This window comes from Cervus elaphus, chromosome X, assembly GCF_910594005.1.
Source record: "Cervus elaphus chromosome X, mCerEla1.1, whole genome shotgun sequence".
Taxonomy (NCBI): Eukaryota; Metazoa; Chordata; class Mammalia; order Artiodactyla; family Cervidae; genus Cervus; species Cervus elaphus.
In genome coordinates, this window is record NC_057848.1 from 31,329,577 (window position 1) to 31,351,063 (window position 21,487).

The 21,487-nt window shown below is 38.7% G+C and overlaps 1 protein-coding gene across 6 annotated transcripts in view; it reads left to right on the forward strand.

Moving 5' to 3' along the window:
* Nucleotides 1-21,110, forward strand: part of MID2 (midline 2) — a 108,093-nt gene extending 86,983 nt beyond the window's left edge. For 5 of the 6 annotated variants that reach the window (XM_043895607.1, XM_043895610.1, XM_043895606.1 and 2 more), the window contains exons 6-10: nt 4,850-4,977; nt 6,084-6,317; nt 12,821-12,982; nt 15,252-15,459; nt 16,041-21,110. In XM_043895607.1, the coding sequence (XP_043751542.1) occupies nt 4,850-4,977; nt 6,084-6,317; nt 12,821-12,982; nt 15,252-15,459; nt 16,041-16,443 (1,135 nt within the window). In that variant the 3' untranslated portion in view covers nt 16,444-21,110. The remainder of the gene's footprint in view (nt 1-4,849; nt 4,978-6,083; nt 6,318-12,820; nt 12,983-15,251; nt 15,460-16,040) is intronic. The other variant, XM_043895605.1, reaches the window with a different exon arrangement.
* Nucleotides 21,111-21,487: the final 377 nt, after the last annotated feature.

Here is a 21,487-nt window from a genome sequence, read left to right on the forward strand (position 1 = left end):
GCATTTGACCTTTATCCAAAGATTGGTTACTGACATAAGCTTTAGAAACAATCTTAGAGTGTCCTTTTAAATAACTTAATTAAACCTTTTAGCAATATAACATCAGTTCAGTTCAGTTGCTCAGTCATGTCTGACTCTTTGTGACCCCATGGACTGCAGTGCACCAGGCCTCCCTGTCCATCACCAACTCCTGGAGTTTACTCAAACTCATGTCCATTGAGTCAGTGATGCCATCCAACCATCTCATCCTCTGTTGTCCCCTTCTCCTCCTGCCCTCAATCTTTCCCAGGATCAAGGTCTTTTCCAATGAGTCAGCTCATTGCATCAGGTGGCCAAAGTATTGGAGTTTCAGCTTCAACATCAGTCCTTCCAATGAACACCCAGGACTGATCTCCTTTAGGATGGACTGGTTGGCTCTACTTGCAGTCCAAGGGACTCTCAAGAGTCTTCTCCAACACCACAGTTCAAAAGCATCAATTCCTTGGCACTCAGGCTTTCTTTATAGTCCAACTCTCACATCCATACAGGACTACTGGAAAAATCATAGCCTTGACAAGACAGATCTTTGTTGGCAAAGTAATGTCTCTGCTTTTTAATATGCTGTCTAGGTTGGTCATAACTTTCCTTCCAAGGAGTAAGTGTCTTTTAATTTCATGGCTGCAGTTACCATCTGCAGTGATTTTGGAGCCCCCTCAAAAAATGTCTGCCACTGTTTCCACTGTTTCTCCATCTATTTGCCATGAAGTGATGGGACTGGATGCCATGATCTTTGTTCTCTGAATGTTGAGCTTTAAGCCAACTTTTTCACTCTCCTCTTATACTTTCAAGAGGCTCTTTAGTTCTTCTTCGCTTTCTGCCATAAGGGTGGTGTCATCTGCATATCTGAGGTTATTGATATTTCTCCCAGCAATCTTGATTCCAGCTTGTGCTTCATCCAGTCCAGCATTTCTCATGATGTACTCTGCGTATAAGTTAAATAAGCAGGATGGCAATATACAGCCTTGATGTACTCCTTTTCCTATTTGGAACCAGTCTGTTGTTCTATGTCCAGTTCTAACTGTTGCTCCTTGACCTGCGTACAGATTTCTCAAGAGGCAGGTCAGGTGGTCTGGTATTCCCATCTCTTGAAGAATTTTCTACAGTTTGTGATGATCTACACAGTCAAAGGCTTTGGCATAATCAATAAAGCAGAAATAGATGTTTTCTGGAACTCTCTTGCTTTTTTGATGATCCATCGGATGTTGGGAATTTGATCTGTGGTTCCTCTGCCTTTTCTAAAACCAGCTTGAACATCTGGAAGTTCATGGTTCACGTATTGTTGAAGCCTGGCTTGGAGAATTTTGAGTATTACTTTGCTAGCGTGTGAGATGAGTGCAATTGTGCAGTAGTTTGAGCATTCTTTGGGATTGCCTTTCTTAGGGATTAGAATGAAAACTGACCTTTTCCAGTCCTGTGTCCACTGCTGAGTTTTCCAAATTTGCTGGCATTTTGAGTATAGCACCTTCACAGCATCATCTTTATATAACATAACAATATAACATATTACATGTAACATATTAATGATATATTAACAGATAACATATTAACAATATAACATAACAAGTGAGTCTCAGAAGTGCGTCTTAGTAAGCACAGACCTTAATTAACAAAACTAGAACTTAATATTCAGTGAAACATAATTTTTTTTTGAGAACTCATTGTGAGTACATAACACTATAGCCAGGGAAGGCTTTAACCCATCAAATAAAAATGAGGTCTGTCAGGGAGCCAGGGAAAAGCCAAGTGGCCATCTTGAATTCCCCATAGCCCTGGCTCTTGGATTTTTAACTGTTGTTTCTCCATTTTTAATTTCCTGATTTAGGAGCAGACTATTGCCATGTTTTAAGGACATCAAGATAGCAAAATCCTAGCTGTGAGGGGTTATTTTTTTGTAGAAGCAGAATGAACTTTGTCTACATGTAACATAATCATAAATAATGTTTATTTACTTCACCAAAGTAACAAAAAGATTTTAAAAACAAATATAAATCACTTAAAGGCAAAGACAATCATAATCTGTTATCAAAAGCTGCATTCTAAGAAAACTTTGTTCTCTAAACAAAGAGAAGACCAAATTCCATTCTGGTACCAGCTTACTGTTAATAACAAAATAAAAATAACAAAATAAAAATAAAAATAACAACAACAAAAAAAGCTAACTCTGGTATGGCTTGAGAATAATCTACATAACCTAAATATCTTTCTCACTGGTCTCTCTCACAGGGTCTGAAATTCTTCCCCACAATTAATCATTGTTATGTATTAAGAACCAGGACTTCAGTTAAAGTGAAATTTTAACTGAGAGACAGAGAGTTATTCCTTCCCCCTTACTAATGACTGACAGCTCAGTTGGTAAAGAATCTGCCTGCAATGCAGGAAACCACAGGTTGATTCCTGGGTCAGGAAGATTCCCCTGGAGAAGGGATAGGCTACCCACTCCAGTATTCTTGGGCTTCCCTGGTGACTCAGATGGTAAAGAATCTGCCTGCAATGTGGGAGACCTGAGTTCTATCCCTGGGCTAGGAAGATCCCCTGGAGGAGGGCATGGCAAACTTCTCCAGTATTCTTGCCTGGAGAATCCCATGGACAGAGAAGCCTGGCGGGCTACAGTTTATGGGGTCGCAAAGAATTGGACACAACTGAGTGACTAAGCACAGTACATGCCAATTTAATTAAAATTCTCTGTATCTAAAATGTTGCCCTGTAGTTAATGAAAGACATTTTAGTGTGGTTTATGTATAATGCTAAATAAAGAATATTTAAGCTGTTTATAGATTATCCATTTTTATAGATAATCTATAAGGTCAGATGTTTTTAAAATTCAGCATGACAAGATACAGTAGCAAACTTTGCTTTACTAAATCAGACCAAGTTATAATTCAGGATTGTCTTTTAAACAGCTATCCAAAAACAACATACAACTGTAGAACTACTGTATATGTGTGATTAGTAATGGTGCTTTAGCCAACTCAGAAGGATTAAATTACAGGAGATATACCAGCAGCACAAGCTTTGTAAATTATGTGATCATAAGGCTTAAGAATTAAAACCAAAATCATAGACTAAAAAATATTTATGAATTAGAACTGTGATATCAAAGAATATTTGCATTTGAACCTATTTTCTCATGTAATGCTAAATTTGGCCTCCAAAATCTGAGTCATTTTCAGTCCTAATAAAAATATGTAGGCTTGTTTAATAGAGACATAAAAAGCTGCTATGATGCCTTTATTTATAATCATAAATGCTATCTCATTTTACTTTACATTTCTTTGATTTGTCATGTAGTTGGGATTTTAAATATATTTGTTGGCTATTCATTTTCATGTTTATGAATTAACTTTCTGTTTTATATGTCTATACTTCTCCTGTCACCACTTTACTTTCTGCTTATTCCTAGACACCTGAAAAACCTGATCTGCCTCTAGTTTTGACCACTTCCAGTCCATCCACTGCAGCTGGAGTATTGTTCTTGAAATATAAATTTGCACTCATCACTCCTCTGCCTAAAATGCTTCAGGGGCTCTCATTATATTAGTCTTTCACCTGTTTATCCTGGCCTGAAATTTATTCCCACAACATCTCTATTTTCAGAAACAGCCAAAAGCTATTGTCATAGACGTGTAACAGGATATCCATGCATGAGGAGATTTATTTCTTTAACTCCTCATCCCCTTATAACTAGTTCACCATACAAGTTTCCTCTCTGGTAGTCCTACATTCAGTGCCTCTTTTCTCTACTCTAAGGTGCATATTGTTGCCAAGTTAATGTTTCTTTCCATACCGTTATTTGCACTCTCCAGAATTCTCATTGGCTCTGATTCAGGTCAGGCACAGGGCCTAAACATGTATGTTTCAATCAAAGCTCAGAGATAATTCTGATGTGGAATAAATTTTGAGAATTGCTGAGGTATGTAAAAATATACCTTAATTAAAAAAAAAAAAAAGCTGTCTATATGGTTAAGGGTATAGAGTTTAGAATCCAGGGAACATGGGTTCAGTTATATTTCTTTTTTTCTAACCCTTGTGTGACCTTGAGCAAGTTCCTTAACCTTACTATGTCTCATTTACAAAATGGAAATAACATTTGCTACACAGGGTTATGGTAAGGAGTAACTTGGATAATGTGTGTAAAGTGCATGCATGGTGTCTTATACATACTGAATGCTCAATAAAAGTTACCATTTGTGGTGTCGTTGTTAGTCATTCAACAATTATTTATTCTCTATGTGTCCAACACTGCGTTAGGAACCATGGTATAAAATGCAGATCCCGCTTTTGAGACTCTTACAATTAGTTAGGGAGATAAAACTAGCATAGCATTATATAACTAGAGAGCAATAAAATTAAATGTAAATGTTATAAAAGATCAAACAAAGTATAGTATTTAGGGGAAGATTTTAACCAAGCCCTAGCATGCTGGCTTATTGATTAACATTTAAAAGAATAGAGGGGTAGAAAAAAAATCTCAAACTTCTGTCACCAAGCTTTCAGAGGTCTAGTTTTGATGCTGCCTGCCAGATGGAAAATGATGCAGAGGGAAAAAAATCCTGTATTTACTTCTCCAAATTAAGACAGGATGGGGGAGTGTGTTTGAGGAATGAACATATGTGAATAAATATGGTATAACCCTTAATTGGTTCCTGATGATTAAAATTTAAATGGTTTCCATTGGGAAAGGACAGATATTTTTCATTTTAATCAAGTCCTACCAGTCATTTATCTTCACCTTGTTAAACCAGAAATCAAACATTGGATAAAGGTTGCAAATCTATTTTGATGTATATTGATACACTTTTCTCTCTTTCAGGGTCGCTATGGCAACTGCATCTTCTCAAGTTCTGATTCCAGACATCAATTTTAATGATGCCTTTGAAAACTTTGCTTTAGATTTTTCCAGAGAAAAGAAACTGCTGGAGGGGCTAGATTATTTAACAGGTGTGAAAATACTGTGCTTTCCTTTCCATTTTAGTCCTTTTCTTTTGGTAGGCTTTTACTTTAAAATAATCTGAAAAGGCCTTTATAAATATAAAAATGCCTTTATAATCTTTAAAATGATACATATATCTTTTTAGATATAATATATTTTAATTCATGTAACATAAAATAGAAATGATTTGTCAAATATTTCCAAGGACAGAATGGGTATACACACCATCCCTACTTAAAGGTAAAAAACAAGAAGTTGCTGATGGTTTTCTCCTTACAAGCCTGTCAGTAATATAATGTCACCTGTTATAGGGGTAGAACTCGGGTGGTAATTAAAGAATATTAGAGAATTTTTCACATGGGTACAGGTACCACCCAAATACTTGTAAGGAAATTTAGGAATTAGCAGAATAGGAAGAAAAATGTAAGAAATATCTGACGTGCAGAGAGAATTTTAGAAAATGAGGGCAACAACTTGTCTGTTAAAAATACTGACTGCCTTCAGGATGTTTGAATGATCATTTCATGAGGAAATATACACACACAATAGCTTTGTGTTTGTAGTTATCTTTGTTACTATATTAAAATAGGTGTCATTGATGGAGCATCTCCTTTAAGCCAGACACTATATATTAATTTTACATCATGATCCTTACAAGGAATCTGTGAGGTTAATTATCATCCCCATTTTACAGATGAGGAAACTCATATTAATTTGCACAAATAATCCCTATTAATACTGCCAAAATATATAATACATCTTATTTTGAAATAAAAAGAAAATAGATTGAAGGCCATATAATAAGGAAACACATGACTGCATTATTCTAATAGCTATGTATGTGTTAGTGCAGGCTGAGTAGACAATGGGTCTACTGAGTAACTTAGGCTTAGATCTTTGCCTAAAATCCCTATATCATTGAAGCAAAAGTGGTTAGGGGAACTTGAGGTCTCAGCACTTGACTTCAGGTTGTGTGGTATGTGCAATCTAAAGCTTCTTTTTAAGAAAACCTCCTTTCCAGGAAATGTTGGGTTGGTTAGCAAGAGTAACACATTATAAAATGCCATAACAGAGAGTATGTTTTCCTTACCTTCTTTTCCACCTTTCGTTACAGCCCCCAACCCACCATCTATCCGAGAGGAACTCTGTACTGCCTCCCATGACACCATTACGGTCCACTGGATCTCGGATGATGAGTTCAGCATCAGCTCCTATGAGCTTCAGTACACCATATTCACTGGCCAGGCTAACTTCATCAGTAAGTCATGGTGTAGTTGGGGCCTGTGGCCAGAGATAAGGAAATGTAAGGAAGCAGTAAGCTGCTCAAGATTGGCCGGGGCGCCACGAGGCAAGTGTTTGTAAGACATGTTAGGTTGTTTAGTATAGTGTTGTATAGACAGTACAAGCTCCCCCAGCACATTGCAAAGATCTTACTGATGGGTGACAAGCAAGTTGTGTATTTCCTTGCTGGGCAGTCATTGGGGCCACTCCCATTTGTTTATGTAATCCTTAGCCTTTCTTGAGTTAATCCATGTCACTCCACTCTCTGAAATCAGAACACAGCTCAGAATTCGTTCCTAAGTAGTTAAGTCACAATCATTGCTGATTCTATGTGTGTGAACATCTCTCTTCTTGACTCTTCTTCCACTTCATTATCATGGTAAAAAACATTACATTCAAAGACTACCACTTCCTTTACTGTACCCATTTGTATCAGTGAATAAGTGACAAGCCTCCTGCCTCTGTCACTCTTCCCCCTATCCCTTCTTCCTTTCCTTCAAAAATTACAACAAATATAAAAGTGCATCAGCGAGCCACCAAATGAAAGATGTTCTGAAAGCAGTCATTTAGCTCACATGTTATGGTTTTACCTTCTGATGAATTGGAACAAGACATAGGACCTTAACTCAAGCTGCAAATTCCCCTCAACCTGCTGGAGAAAATGGAAATGAAAGCAAAATTAAAGCTGAATTCAAGATTGGAACCAACTTGCACGCTAAGGTTGCATCTGCATAGCTGCAAATTAGTATTTTCCTTTAATCTTGTGTTTGTGCTTCTGTGTCTGACTTCACAGACCTGTGTGAGAGGAGTTTTTCTGATGAAACCCTCCTGAAAGGGCTTCCTTTTCCCATCTTGTGACAATTTAGGGCCACATGGTGGGGTGGGGAGGTGAGAGGACATTTGGGGTCCAGCTCAAAAAAAACACTTGCCTCGTGCAGCTCCAACCTAAGCCACTTGGTCCTGGTAGCTGCGTTCCTGGGTGTTTGTTCAGGTTGTGAAGCTGAAAAATGCTAAGGCCTCCCCAACACACATGTTTACAGTGGCCTCTCCTGCTCTGGAAAGTCTTAAAGCCAGTAACTGTGCTTTTCTTTCCTGATATGGGGAGAGCAGTGGTCTCCTGGGAGTTGAGAATAAGTCCAAGGAGTGACAAAGATCAAAAGGCTGTTACCTCTATTTTCAAGGATAGATAGTCCTTTGTAAAGAAAAGCTTAAAGGATAAGTCTTAATAGTGATAGGATCATAGCACTTTAGAATTGGAAGGGACCTAGGAAGTCATCTAGTCAAATCATCTTCCCTTCTACCACATACCTTGTAGGTGGTTGTTCTGTCTCTGCTCAAACATTTCCAGTAATGGAATTCTAGCAAAATAGCCCATTCAGTTGTTGTGCAGCTATAAATAATTGTCAGTGCTTCCTTATAAAAGGCCCAAGACTTCCTCCTAGTGAATAATAATAATAGTAATTTACATAGGTATGTGTTTCCATTTACAGACACTCCCATATATGTTATCTCATTTGGTCCTCATGACTTCTTCCTTAGCCTTATGAAATAGATGATATTAATTATTTTATAATTGTAAAATTATAGACATAGAAATCGAGTCTCAAGTTGAATGAGTTGTCCAAGGTCACAGAGCTACAAACTGAGGGAATCATGATTTGAACCCAAGCCTTTCAAACTTTAAGCTTAATGCCTCTTGAATTAAACTAGCTACCAATTAGTCCTAGTCCATGGAGGATAGCTGAATTATTGCTTTTGTGTATTAGCTGATATCCCCTTACCCCATACCTTTTTTCTAGCAGCCACATTGACTATCGTGTTGACTGAACATATAGTAAGCTGAAATCCCTAGGCACTCCAAATCCCATTCCTATACAATTGAGTGTTTAAACTGAAATACGACATCTTGAATTTATTCCTAGGGACATTTTTATCTGGTTAGTTCTGACTCCTTACCAAGCCAGCTAAATTTTTTGGGGGGAGTTTCTGCCTCCCAATATATTTACCTTCCCTCCCAGCCTGCCTTCTCTGTCTTCCTCCTTTGATCATTGATGGAAAAGTGTAATAGGACAGAGACAAAGACAGAACCCTGAAGCAAAGTTTTGGATGGCACTGGACAGATAAGTTGAAACTATTTTACTCAGAATAAATATTCATGAAGATTCCAGTCCTACATGCTTGTCTGGCCTGCCACTGTTGACTAAACTCTGTTTGTGAGAGCTACTTTCCCTTGAGGTTTCCCTACATTTTCTCTTTTAAAAACCACTTTATTGAGGTGTGATTGACATATAAAAAGCTGTCCATCAACAGATGAATGGATAAAGAAAATGTGATATATACATAAAATGGAATATTATTAAGCCTTTAAAAAGAAGGAAATCCTGCCACATGCAATACCATGGATGAACCTGGAGGGCATTGTGCTAAATGAAATAAGCCAGACACAGAAGGACAAATACTACATGATACCACTTATATGAAGAATCTTAAAATAGTCAAACTCCACATTTTCTTTAACCAGAAATTTCTTCCTTGTTTGTTAGAATTTTGTCTGGAGAAATAGTTCTCTTTATTTTTTTCAGCTTTTCTCCTATATTTTGAACTTTCTTCCCACTTTATGTAAGATTTGAAATGGTCATAGGCCAATAGTGTTTCAGATGATGCTGTTGGCTGAATGAAAATTCCAACAGATGTTTGGATAATGGTCTTCCCCATTACTGTATTTCTTTCCTCTGTTTCAGTTTTGCATTTTGTATTATAAAAGCAACTGGCTATAACTTCTGGCTGCCAGGCGGTCTGTAACATACTGTCACAAAGATTAACTTCTATCTCCCCTCAGTCTTGTTCTCATGCAAATGCTCTCTATGCCCATTTACACTCAGGTTCATGGATTTCCATATTGTGGTCTTTTCCTTTTGAACAAGGTGTATACTTCCATTACCATAAATAAGTGATAAATCCCATCTCACTAAGTCTCAGTGATACCCAGAGGATCATATATTTACCTTTTAAAATTTAGAAATGATTTCAAAATTACTGAAAAGTGTGCAAGACTAGTGCAAAGGAAACCCATATACTCTTCACCCAGATTCACCTATTGTTAATATTTTATCCCATTTCCTTTATCATTTGCTAACATTCTCTATTATTGTGTTTTTTTCTGAACCATTTAAGAGTAAATTGCATACGTCATGGCTTTTCACTCCTAAATTCTTCAGTATGTGTTTCCTAAGAATAAAGAAATTCTCTTATGTATCCACAGTACAGTTATTAACTTTAACAGATATGACGTTAATGCAGTGCTTTTAACTAATCCACCATTCATATTCCAGTCTTGACCATTGACCCAATAATATATTTTATGACATATAGAACCCAATATTGTCCTATATAGTCTAAAATCAGGTACTGGACTTAATTGTCATATTTGTAGCATCCTTTAATTTGGAACATTTCCTCAGCCTTTCTTTGTCTTTAATGACATTGTTATTCTTTTTTAAAGTGCCCTTTTGTTTGTTTATTATGCTGTTCCTTGAGTTTGTCTGATGTTTCCTCATGATTATATTCAGATTATGCATTTTTGGCTTCCATCATGTAAGTGATGTGTTTTCCTTAGGACATCACATCAAGAGACACACACACAAAAAAGAGACACACAATGTGTACATGCCTTTCATTGGTGATGCTGATTTTGATCACCTGATCAAAGGTGTTATCTGATTTCTTCTCTGCATAGTTACTATTTTTCCTTTTGCAACTAATAATCAATCTGTGCAGTGATACTTTAAGGCCATAAAAATATCCTGCTTCCTCATCAAATCCATCCTACTTCCTCTTTTAGCATCAGTCAATAATTCTCACCTGATCCAAACTTTACTCTGATGATGGCAAAATAATGATTTTTCCAAGTGAGCATCCCATCCCACATTTACAGGTTGCCACTCTGCATTCTACTGTAAGCAAAAGTCTCATCCTTCATTTGTTTACATTTTTACTTCTCAGCATGGACTCATGAATTCTCTTTTTTCATTCGTTTATAATTCTTTACTGCCCTTACTTATTTTGGTGCTCAGATCACCCAAATTTAGCCAGTTGGAGCCTTTTAAGCTGACTCCTGAGTCCTTATATTCTGCCATCATTTTCTCGAGCACTTCCTTACTTTGCAACATAACAAAAGGTTATTGGCTAATTTTAGACCATACCTGCCCCAGCCTTGAAATCAGCCATTTTTCCAAGGAACCCTGGTCCCTTTTCATGGCAGGATGTTATTAGAGACCAAGACCTGGGTACTAGAAAAATACACACACAATACACCCATGTACATATACATATTCACACATAATATATGTACCCATATACTTAACGTATGTGCATGCATGTATGCACATACACATACACATTTTAGAAATAATGAGTTCATAGCAATATCTCCAGCCCATTCCCACAGGCTCTTTCTTGCCACCCCCCATTTCATACTTGGATGTTCCTACTTCCACAGTGAGAACCCTGGCTCCCAACAGCATCAGCACATATACTCATTTGCTCAATCCCGTAGCATATCTGAAATAGTTTCAGAATGGCATTGCCCATACCACTACAAAAACAAGCAATACTGGAGCATCTATTGACAGTTCTCCTCTTGCCCTTTTCTGTGATTCTTGATATTTGAAATGCAAGTGGCTTCATTTGGTTTGTTTGCTTTCAGTTTTAGACCCTACTCTTACCATTCATATTGGTGTCATTTACATTTTTTAAATTTCTAAAGCAACTTTTCTGAAAGGGAAAGATATGAAAAAAAAAGGTATACTCAGAGAAGTGTCATTCTCTCTTGTATTCTTTTAATCCTCTTCCCCTACCCCCATCCCTTGTATGTAACCAGCTTCATTATTTTCTGGTTTTTCTTTCCTGTTGTTATTATTGCTTTGTAAATCTAAGCAAATATATGTAGGTTTTCTATTTTGCCTTTCTTTCTTGCATGAAAAAGGTAGCATACTACTTATACCCTTTTGTGATTTTCTTTTTAAAATTAGCAGCATATCTTGGAAATCATTCCATTACCAGTTCATAGAAATCTCCCACCTTCTTTTTTCATAGCTGCATAATACTTCTTTGTGAAGATTGTTTTCTCTTTTGATTTTTTGTTTTGTATTGTTAGAAGCATACCTGAAAGATCATATATTTCCCTCCTACTGTTAAAATTTAATATGTAGTTTATGACTAATACTGTGCTTTGATACATTGGTAGTCAAGCCCTCCAACATTTTTTTTCTGGCCTTCATCCTTATTGTCATTTCATGAGAATCAGTGAACATTGCCACCAATTATTCTTCTTTCTATAGCATATCTGTTTGTACTCCATTATGCTTCTTTTTCTAGTTTTAATTTAGACTTCTACCTCCCCCCAAATTAATTACAAAACCTTCCTGATCATATCTTTTTCAAATCAGTTATTATTATTTCATTTTTAATCTTTACTAAAGCTGCATAGAAATAACTAGATCCACCAGTCATTTCCCCTGCCCTTTCTTTTCCATCCTCTGGTAGAATTATGGTTAAAAAGTGGTAAAGTGAAAAGCAGATAACAGAAGAGATAAGTGTAAATTCACAGACTGGAATGTCTATCCCTCTTTTATCAAAACTTAGCTAAATACATGTTTGTTTTTAATTATGTATATTTTTATCTGTTTAAGTCAATGTTTATGGTCTAAAGAGTTTCAAAAGCAGAAACCTAGATCTCTGGTCCCTTTCCCTACTTGGGAGGGAAGAAGGTTCCAGACAACAAATGTGTTCCTGGACTGCCCAACCTCAAATGAGTATTGGAATCAGAAATGGGGAGGGGTAAAATAAGTAGTGTCAAGTAAGGAGATGCTATTTCACTTTGACTATCGTGTCATCTCCTTGGCTTCCCTGTGACACCTTGGAGCCCACCAGGATTGGAAGCAAGGGTGAGGATAGTGTGGGAGAGCTGAATCATAAGCCTTGCAAGCTTTGCTACCTTGCAGTGACAAAGGAACATTGTTTGCTCCATGATTGTGGAGCAGTGTAGTGGAGAGAACACTGAACTAGGTTAAAGAGACCAGGGTTCTATTCAGCGCCACTCTCAGCTCTCTGTGGCCTTGGGCAAGTCACTTTCCTTCTTAGTTTCCTATTTGTAAAACAAGGGAAATACGGTGTCTAGTTGGCCTTTTGGCTCTGAGATTCCTTATTATTCTGTTCTGCTCTACCCATTCGAGAGTCAGACTCAGATCTCAGAGGATTGAACCTTTGGGGTAAAGATCTAGAAATGCTATGAAAGACACGATTCTGTGATTTTGTGTAGAAGTTTTCCCTGTATTCTTTGGCAGAAAATTGAAGTAACTTTTCACCAGTGGTTACATTCAATTACCAGAGGCAAGGAGCCTGGCATAAGCTTAGCTCCGTGGGAGAAAAGAAGCAGATGGGATTCATCTCCCTATGTCTTCCACGACTCAAAACAAAATGAAATTTGCTTTGGGGGGCTTATGATGAATACTCAGTGTGCTTCTCATCCTGCCTTTTTACATTAACATCCTTGCTTTCCCCACATTACAGGCCTGTATAATTCTGTGGATAGCTGGATGATCGTGCCCAACATCAAACAGAACCATTACACAGTCCACGGACTGCAGAGTGGAACACGCTACATCTTCATTGTTAAAGCCATAAACCAAGCAGGCAGCCGGAACAGTGAACCTACCCGACTCAAGACAAACAGTACGTTGTGATCGCAAAAGGAGAGAGCAGCTTTGCCCTCCTAAGCAGCGAGTACTCTTAGTCTGACACTGGCACCTCCTACAGCAGTGTAAGAGGGCAGAGGCACCAAGTAGAGAAGCTTTGCTGTTGGATTATGTGCTTTGGGCCAGAGGGGTTGTTTTTGCCCCTGGGAGGTGTGTGGACACAGAGATATACAGAAAACAGCTGGTGGCTTGGGAGGATGTTAGTGAAGAAATGTTTTTGTTTATTTATTTTTGACTGTGCTGGGTTTTCATTGCTGCATATGGGCTTTCTCTAGTTGTGGTGAGCTGGGGCTGTTCTCTAGTTGCCATGCACGGGCTTCTCATTGTAGTGGCTTCTCTTGTTGCAGAGTACAGGCTCTAGGTGCATGGCTTCACTAGTTGCAACATGCAGGCTCAGTAGTTGTGGCTGGCAGGCTTAGTTGCCCCATAGCATGTGGAATCTCCCCAGGCCAGGGATCAAACCCATGTCCCCTGCCTTGGCAGACAGATTCTTAATCGCTGGCCCACCAGGAATGTCCAGTGAAGATTTTTCTCTGCACTCTGCCTCCATACTTGGGGTGCAACTGAGTAAAAGAGTACTGTTTGTAATAATCTGGTAAAATTCTCCTTCAGAGAAGCCAAACCTGTTAGGAATGCTTTTTGACAGAAAAATCCAACTAATTTAGCTTGACAAATATTATTTGTGAGCAGCTTAAACAAATTGTATTTTTTTCTCTCTTTCATATAGCAAGAAGCTCAGAGGTAGGCAGTTCAGGGCTGGTGCCTGTCATAAAAGACCAAGACTCCTCCTCCCTTTGTGTGTTGGCTTATTGCTAACCTGGCAATAAGTCCCAACCTGGCCACTGCAACCTCCAGATGACATATTTCTTTTCAAGATAGAAAGAAGGGGGAAAACACTGGTACATGCATTGACTATCTCTTTTACCAAGAATGTAGGCATTTTCCCAGAAGTTTCCCCACCCCACCTGACCTCTGCTTCCATCTTCTTAGTCACCCCTAGCAGCAAGGGAGGCTAGGAGCTTGAGTATTTAGCTTTTCTTGCCTCTATAGTAAAAGCAGGTAAGAGAAAAAAAAGTAGTGGGTGGGTGTTACATTGACCAACGGTGTCTGTCAGACGTGTTTTGTATTATACAGCTCTTGCCATACCCAGATGTTGGCTCCTAGTAACTAACTGCTTTTGTCATATGACTTTAAGGAATTCTTTGTTGGGAATGATCCAACACAACAGATATTTTCTCTAATTATTGATGATGCAACAATCACTCTAACAAAGTGACCTATTAGATGTCATTTCAGTTCAGTTCAGTTCAGTCGCTCAGTCGTTTCCAACTCTTTGCGACCCCATGAATCACAGCACGCCAGGCCTCCCTGTCCATCACCAACTCCCAGAGTTTACTCAAACTCATGTCCATCGAGTCAGTGATGCCATCCAGCCATCTCACCTTCTGTCGTCCCCTTCTCCTCCTGCCCCCAATCCCTCCCAGCATCAGGGTCTTTTCCAATGAGTCAACTCTTCACATGAGGTGGCCAAAGTACTGGAGTTTCAGGTTCAGCATTAGTCCTTCCATGAACACCCAGGACTGATCTCCTTTAGGGTGGACTGATTGGATCTCCTTGCGGTCGAAGGGACTCTCAAGTGTCTTCTCCAACACCACAGTTCAAAAGCATCAATTCTTCGGTGCTCAGCTTTCTTCACAGTCCAACTCTCACATCCATACATGACCACTGGAAAAACCATAGCCTTGACTAGACGGACCTTTGTTGGCAAAGTAATGTCTCTGCTTTTTTTACATCCCAGTAATTAGAGGGCAAAACAATTTGTCCTATAGTTGAGTTATTCTCAGGTTTTTTGTTCTGCCACCAAGCAGCAATTATCTCATCTATCCCCACTTTGCCTTACCTGAAATACTCCTTTCCCTAAAATCTGCTCAAATCCCAAACCACCCACTGAAATAAAGCAATGTACAAAAGTTATTTGAGAATAGGAGACCTTGAGACCCCCTTTTAATTTGACAGTCTATGAAGGGGGGGACAGCTTATTTTTATTTTATTGAAAACAGTGGCTTCTGTCCTGCTTCTTTCATATAATCCAAACACCAGTCAGCTTTCACTGACTCAAGAATGATCATTATAAAAAAAAAAAAATGATCATTATGTCGAGGTTCCTCTGATAGTGCAGAACCAGGAGAGAATTCTTACATACTTTCTCATGTATTTTCTTTTTTTTTTCCTACTTTATTTTTCAGGCCAACCCTTTAAACTGGATCCCAAAATGACTCACAAGAAGTTGAAGATTTCCAATGATGGATTGCAGATGGAAAAGGAAGAAAGCTCTCTGAAGAAGAGCCATACCCCAGAGAGGTTTAGTGGCACTGGGTGCTATGGGGCAGCAGGAAATATATTCATTGACAGCGGTTGCCACTACTGGGAGGTGGTCATGGGGTCCTCCACATGGTGAGTGGATCCAACTTTTCTTTCCCCCTGTTGTTAGGTTCCTGGGAGATTCAGTTTGATAGTACAAATATAATACCAGTAAGTCAAGGTTAAAAGGCAAGTGATGGAAACCACTCTTAGAAAAATTTTCCAGTTTTTAAAAAATCAAATCATGGAAAATATACTGAGCTAGGAGTTGAAAATTACAGCACTCTAATTGCTAACTTTTTTTTAAAGCTCTAGTGCTATCACTGTTATGGATCTAAATGTAAACTATTTAAGGAAGAAACGTGTATTCTATTGCTTAGATGTCCTGTATCATGTCTGTGCTGTGCTGTGCTTAGTCGCTCAGTTGTGTCCAACTCTTTGTGACCCCATGGACTGTCACCTGCCAGGCTCTTCTGTCCATGGGCTTCTCCAGGCAAGAATACTGGAGTAGGTTGCCATGTCCTCCTCCAGGGGATCTTCCCAACCCAGGGATCGAACCCAGGTCTCCTGCATTGCAGGCAGATTCTTTAGCATCTGAGCCACAGGGAAGCCCAATGGTATCTAGCATAACTCAGATCATGAACAGATGTGATCTCCTTTCCATTGTCTCACAGGTATGCAGTTGGCATTGCCTACAAATCAGCTCCCAAGAATGAATGGATTGGCAAGAACGCCTCCTCGTGGGTCTTCTCGCGATGCAATAGTAACTTCGTTGTGAGACATAACAACAAGGAAATGCTGGTGGACGTGCCTCCACAGTTGAAGCGCCTGGGTGTCCTTCTGGATTATGACAACAACATGCTGTCTTTCTATGACCCAGCTAACTCTCTCCATCTTCATACTTTTGATGTGACCTTCATTCTTCCCGTTTGTCCAACATTCACAATCTGGAACAAATCCCTAATGATCCTGTCTGGCTTGCCTGCCCCAGATTTTATTGATTACCCTGAGCGGCAGGAATGCAACTGCAGGCCTCAAGAATCCCCTTACGTTTCTGGGATGAAAGCTTGCCATTAAGTTTCAAGAGAGCATGTAATAATTCACTGGCTCTCCAGTTCAGCAGTGCTTCCCCTCCTAAACCTCAGTTAGTATCCAATATACAGGATACAAAAATGAAGTTCATTTGAAGCATCCAAAAGAACTAGATATTATAGATTTAATTTTTGTGCATTAAAGCTTGTATTTGAATTAATGTATTGAGTTTCTCAGAACAAATTATGAGTAGTCTGGGTTCAAGCCATTGGAGAACAAATTTGGAGAATTCTTCTGTCATTGAAGAATTCAAAATTCCCAGTGATTTAGGAGTATAAATGATATTGGAAGGAATTCTAGGTAAATAATGTATAAAGATGCTCTGAACAAGGGGCTAGTCAGCCAGAAAGCAGGGATTCATCAGCCTTTCTAGTACTGGCTGATTTGGTCAAGTAGAATTTTGAAATGTCAAATGATCCCATATTATATGTAGCTTTTTATGAAAACCTACAATCAAGGATTTATTATAAAGAAAACATGTATGTGTATATATAATATATATATAAAATGAATAAATAATATATATTATATATTCATTTTATAATTATATATACATAATGAACTTTTAAATTTACTCATTTGAGTGAGAAATATACTGGAAGGGAAAATAAATTATACCATCCATTTTTGTCCCCTAAAGGGAACATCAAAATCATTTCTCCCCTCCCTCCATTCATCCCTCCCTTCTTCCCTCTGTTCACACACACATGCACATGCAATAATGACATAGATGGTGGGAAGAGCTCTAGATTGGATTAGGAGACATAGGGAGACAAGACTGCACAAGAGATGCTCTTGCTGGATAGAAAATTGATCCAGGTAGTTGTGTTATGTGTAGCACACTTTCATTGGTGCTACCTAATGGAGAAGGTCTGTCTGAACTGTTAAAAATTCTGTCACAGAATATTTCGAAGAAATACAGTTTTACTAGTCTCAAGTAGCATACAGTTACTAGAATTAGGCTTAAAAAAACAAGAGTTGCATAATGGAGGTTCTTTAGGAACCTGCTTTCTTTACTTAATGAGTAAGAATGGAGTGTTGTAGATGCAACAGCTATTTCCATATAAATGGACTTATATTTTCAGATAAAACACTTCTGAAGTGCTTAAGAATGCCTGAGAATAGTCTGTTTTCTTAAACAGGTTGAATAATCATTCTTCTGATCTTGTTTACACTATTCATTTGCTTAGCCAACCCCTTCATGGCAAATGCAGATGTAAACTTCAACCCAGTCCTTATTGCAATCATTGAAGGGAATTAAGCTTTATGGTCGACGCTTCTGTCAGTTCCTCTTCTGTAATTGGGAGTGTCAGCACCAGAGCTCTCTCCTTTCAGGAGCTAAGTCGGCTTCAAAGAGTCTACTTCTTGGGAGTTGTGAAAATATTACTGTCATACAACGTGGTAGTTGTAACAAGCCCCCAGATTGGAGCCTTGAAACAATGCCAAAACTTCTCCCCCTCTTCCTTTCCACCACCTTGGTGGATGTTCATTCATTCATTCATTCAACAAGTTATTAGATGCCAGGTACCACGCTAGAGCTGACATATTAATAATCCACAGTTCCTGCTGTCGAATGACTTACTATTCTGCAGGAGAGACAAAATATCTATAAAAATCCCCTAAATAAGTTTTGTATTGTTTGTACACCTAACATGGAAAGCAAGACTGATTCAGATACAAATGGCAGGCTCAAACTTACCTATCTAGTGGCAAAGTCAGTATTTGGGGTTTTAAAAACCCTACATACTTACTGCTAATCAGGAAACAAGCAACCTCAGTAAGGTTCAGCAGTGCTGGGAAATAGTTTGCTGTGTGGGAAAGCTCATCATAGCCTTTGAATTAAAATAATCGATTTCCTCTGCCATTTACTAGCTGTGTGACCCAGGGCAAGTACTTCACTTCTTTGAGCCACTGTTTCCTCTTCTATACAATAATACCTACCTCACAAGGCTGTTTGCAAAGATGAAAAAAGATAGCACATATAAACTGCTTAGCACAACACCTGGCATTTAGTTAAGTATGGCATTAGTATGGCATACTTAACTATGAAGCGTGGCATTTTGCTAAGTATGCAACAAATATTACTCTCCTTTGCTCGGCCTCAGCCCCAATACAGTGTAGCAGTGCTTTAAAATGGATGTCTTTCATTTCTAAGTTAACTCTGGGTCTCTCTCTCCTCTAGGGCCTATGCCCAAATTCTTAAACAAAACAGATGATTTCAACCCCTTCATAAAACATTTCACTGACACTCAATAGAAAGTCCCGGTTACTTACAGTTTGGCTTTTCAAGTCCCTATTTGCTTTCACAGTTTCATCTTTTGCCACCTTCCCCCTCACATTGATTGCTCTAGCCAAGCTTAACTATTTACACAAGTTGTTCTCTGGGCCTGGAATAGAGACATTAGTAACTGTTTTGATGTCCAGAGTAAACAGCAGGAATTGTTCTTAAAGTAAGGGAATAGTGTGAAAATGCTGTCAATGCAGAACACTCCACCTCCATCCCAGTTCCAATTTTCTTTAAGTTAACCTAGGATCTCCGGTGTATTGGAGAAGGAAATGGCAACCCACTCCAGTGTTCTTGCCTGGAGAATCCCAGGGACGGGGAAGCCTAGTGGGCTGCTGTCTGTGGGGTCGCACAGAGTCGGACACAACTGACGTGACTTAGCAGCAGCAGCAGGGTCTCCGGTGCCATTCATTTTTTGTGCCTTTATATTGTAGTGCCCCGGGACAAAGCTTCATTGTCTCCACCCTACTTTTGACTCTAGCCTGGACTACCTTTCCCCACTTCTGCCCCACAATAGATTTAATTCCTGAACCCCTAGGCTGGGTTACGTTTTCCTCTTGGGAGCTCCCATGGCACCATGACCATGCCCCCTTCTCAGCAATAATCACATTGTATAACAGTGTTTTTCAAAGTGCGATCCTCAGACCACCTGTTAGAATTATTTTTGGTGTTTGTTAAAACAGTTGATTTTTAAAGTAGACCTCCAACCTAGATCTACTTAATTAAAATGTCTGGGCACATAAGTGGAATTTAGCATTTTTAACAAGCTCCCCCAGGTAATTCTGATGCATACCAAGGTTTGACATTAAGAATCATCCTCCCTCCTAGACTGTGAATACCTTGAGGGCAGGGGTTGTGTCTTTTTTGTTGTGGTGGTATTTTTAACACCTGACATAGTGTGTGGAACAGAGTAGTTGCCTGGCTAATGTTAATTGCGTGAATGTATGAATGAATGAATGAATAATCAAAGTTTCCCTGTTGTACTCTGATATCCATATTGGTGTTTGTTGTTTTCTGGGCAGAAAAGCTTGGCTACGCCATTTGAGCTGTACTGATACTATTTTGCAGATGTCCCAGAACTCATACATATAAATGAGTATTGTCTTCCTCAAAAGCTCTTGGGGAATTGTTTGGAATTATTTGGAGCATGTGGCACAATTGTTTTCAATAATTTTTCAGTCTCTTCAAACTTTGTTCTTTGAATGTGGATTTATGTTTTGGTTATTGCCAAAAATCACTCAGAGCTAAGCCTACTGAATAAAGTAGGAAATTAAACTGGGTTTGGGGTAAGCAATGAAGTTTCTGAGCCAAATAATGAAAAGTACGTTCCAAAAAAATGGTGACAAAAGTATTTGGTGGGGATATGGTGAATCCCAGCTACTTCAGTAAACTTAAGGACTTTCATAGAATTCTGGCAATTTCAGGTACATTAGAGATGTCATTGACTACCTCTAGCTAAACCCAGTTGGACAAAGGAAGTAAGACCTTTATTTAACATCTTCAAGGAAGGTGACTGCATAAGTTTTCATTATTGCTGTCCTCAGTCTGTTCTCCTACAATCCTTTCTCCTAGCAAATTATTCTTTTGTCTGCAATTTATGCTTATTTTCACTTTTTATATTGTCTTATTGAAAGAAGCACAAAAATAACAATAAAGTTAAACATGTTTTGAGAATATGAAAGAAATTTTAATGCCACATTGGAGTTCTGGCTACTTGTATGTAAGAGTAACTGCATCTGTATGTGTTTTTATCATGTGATTCCATTGTGTAAACTCTGGATGCAGTGACTTTCAAATTGCAACAAAATCACATCTATGTTCTTCTCAGCTAAAGTATACTAGGTGAATTTTCTAAGCTTCCATGGTTTACATATTTGTATATGACTACCTGGATGGAGAAATCCACGGATGGACTTTTTGATAAGCGCAAATATTTGATACCATTTCTTCTACAGAATGGAGAATGTGAGGCTGACAGATGAGAACCTCTCCCACACTTATTTCAATTCCTGAAGCCAACTGCAGCCTCACAGCCATTGGGCTGTACTTGGCTGTGTATTTCAGGTTGGCCAGGTTGACTGCCATCAGGTCAGGTGAAACTGCCTTCTACAGTCTGATCTGCCAGCTTCAGACATATGCTATGTCATTGTTGTTGGCTAGAATATTTATTGGACTATTGTTGGACTATTTTTTATCAAATATTTTATCCCAGGCTTGTTTGCCCTGGGAGCTCTGGACCAATAGTGTCTCTCCTAGTGACAGAAACCTGAGCATCTGTGGATTACACAGCCTCATCCCTCTAAAATATCCCAGCCCATCCAAAAATGCTATATTATGAATTAAATAAATATATATGTATTCATGAGTTCTTGATTGTCTCTCACTGAAGCTTGAATTGGGGGAAGATTAAAAGGAAGAAGGTCCAGAGTTACTGGAAATGACAGGGGAAATTGATTACCATATTAATAGGTAAAGATTCAGGCAGGGAGGATCTGGAACATCTGGATATCGAGATCCAATCATGAAGACTTTGGTTTCAGGAGCAGGATACAGTCAGAAAGACTAAAGAGATGAAGGTATATGGCCCAAGGAAACATGGCACGTTCATGTTTCAGTAATTGGGCCAGAAGGTGGGAATTAGGGAAGAACAAAGAAAACCCCAGTGCTGGAAAGTGAAAGTCGCTCAGTCATGTCTGACTCTTTGCAACCCCATGGACTGTATCCATGGAATTCTCCAGGCCAGAA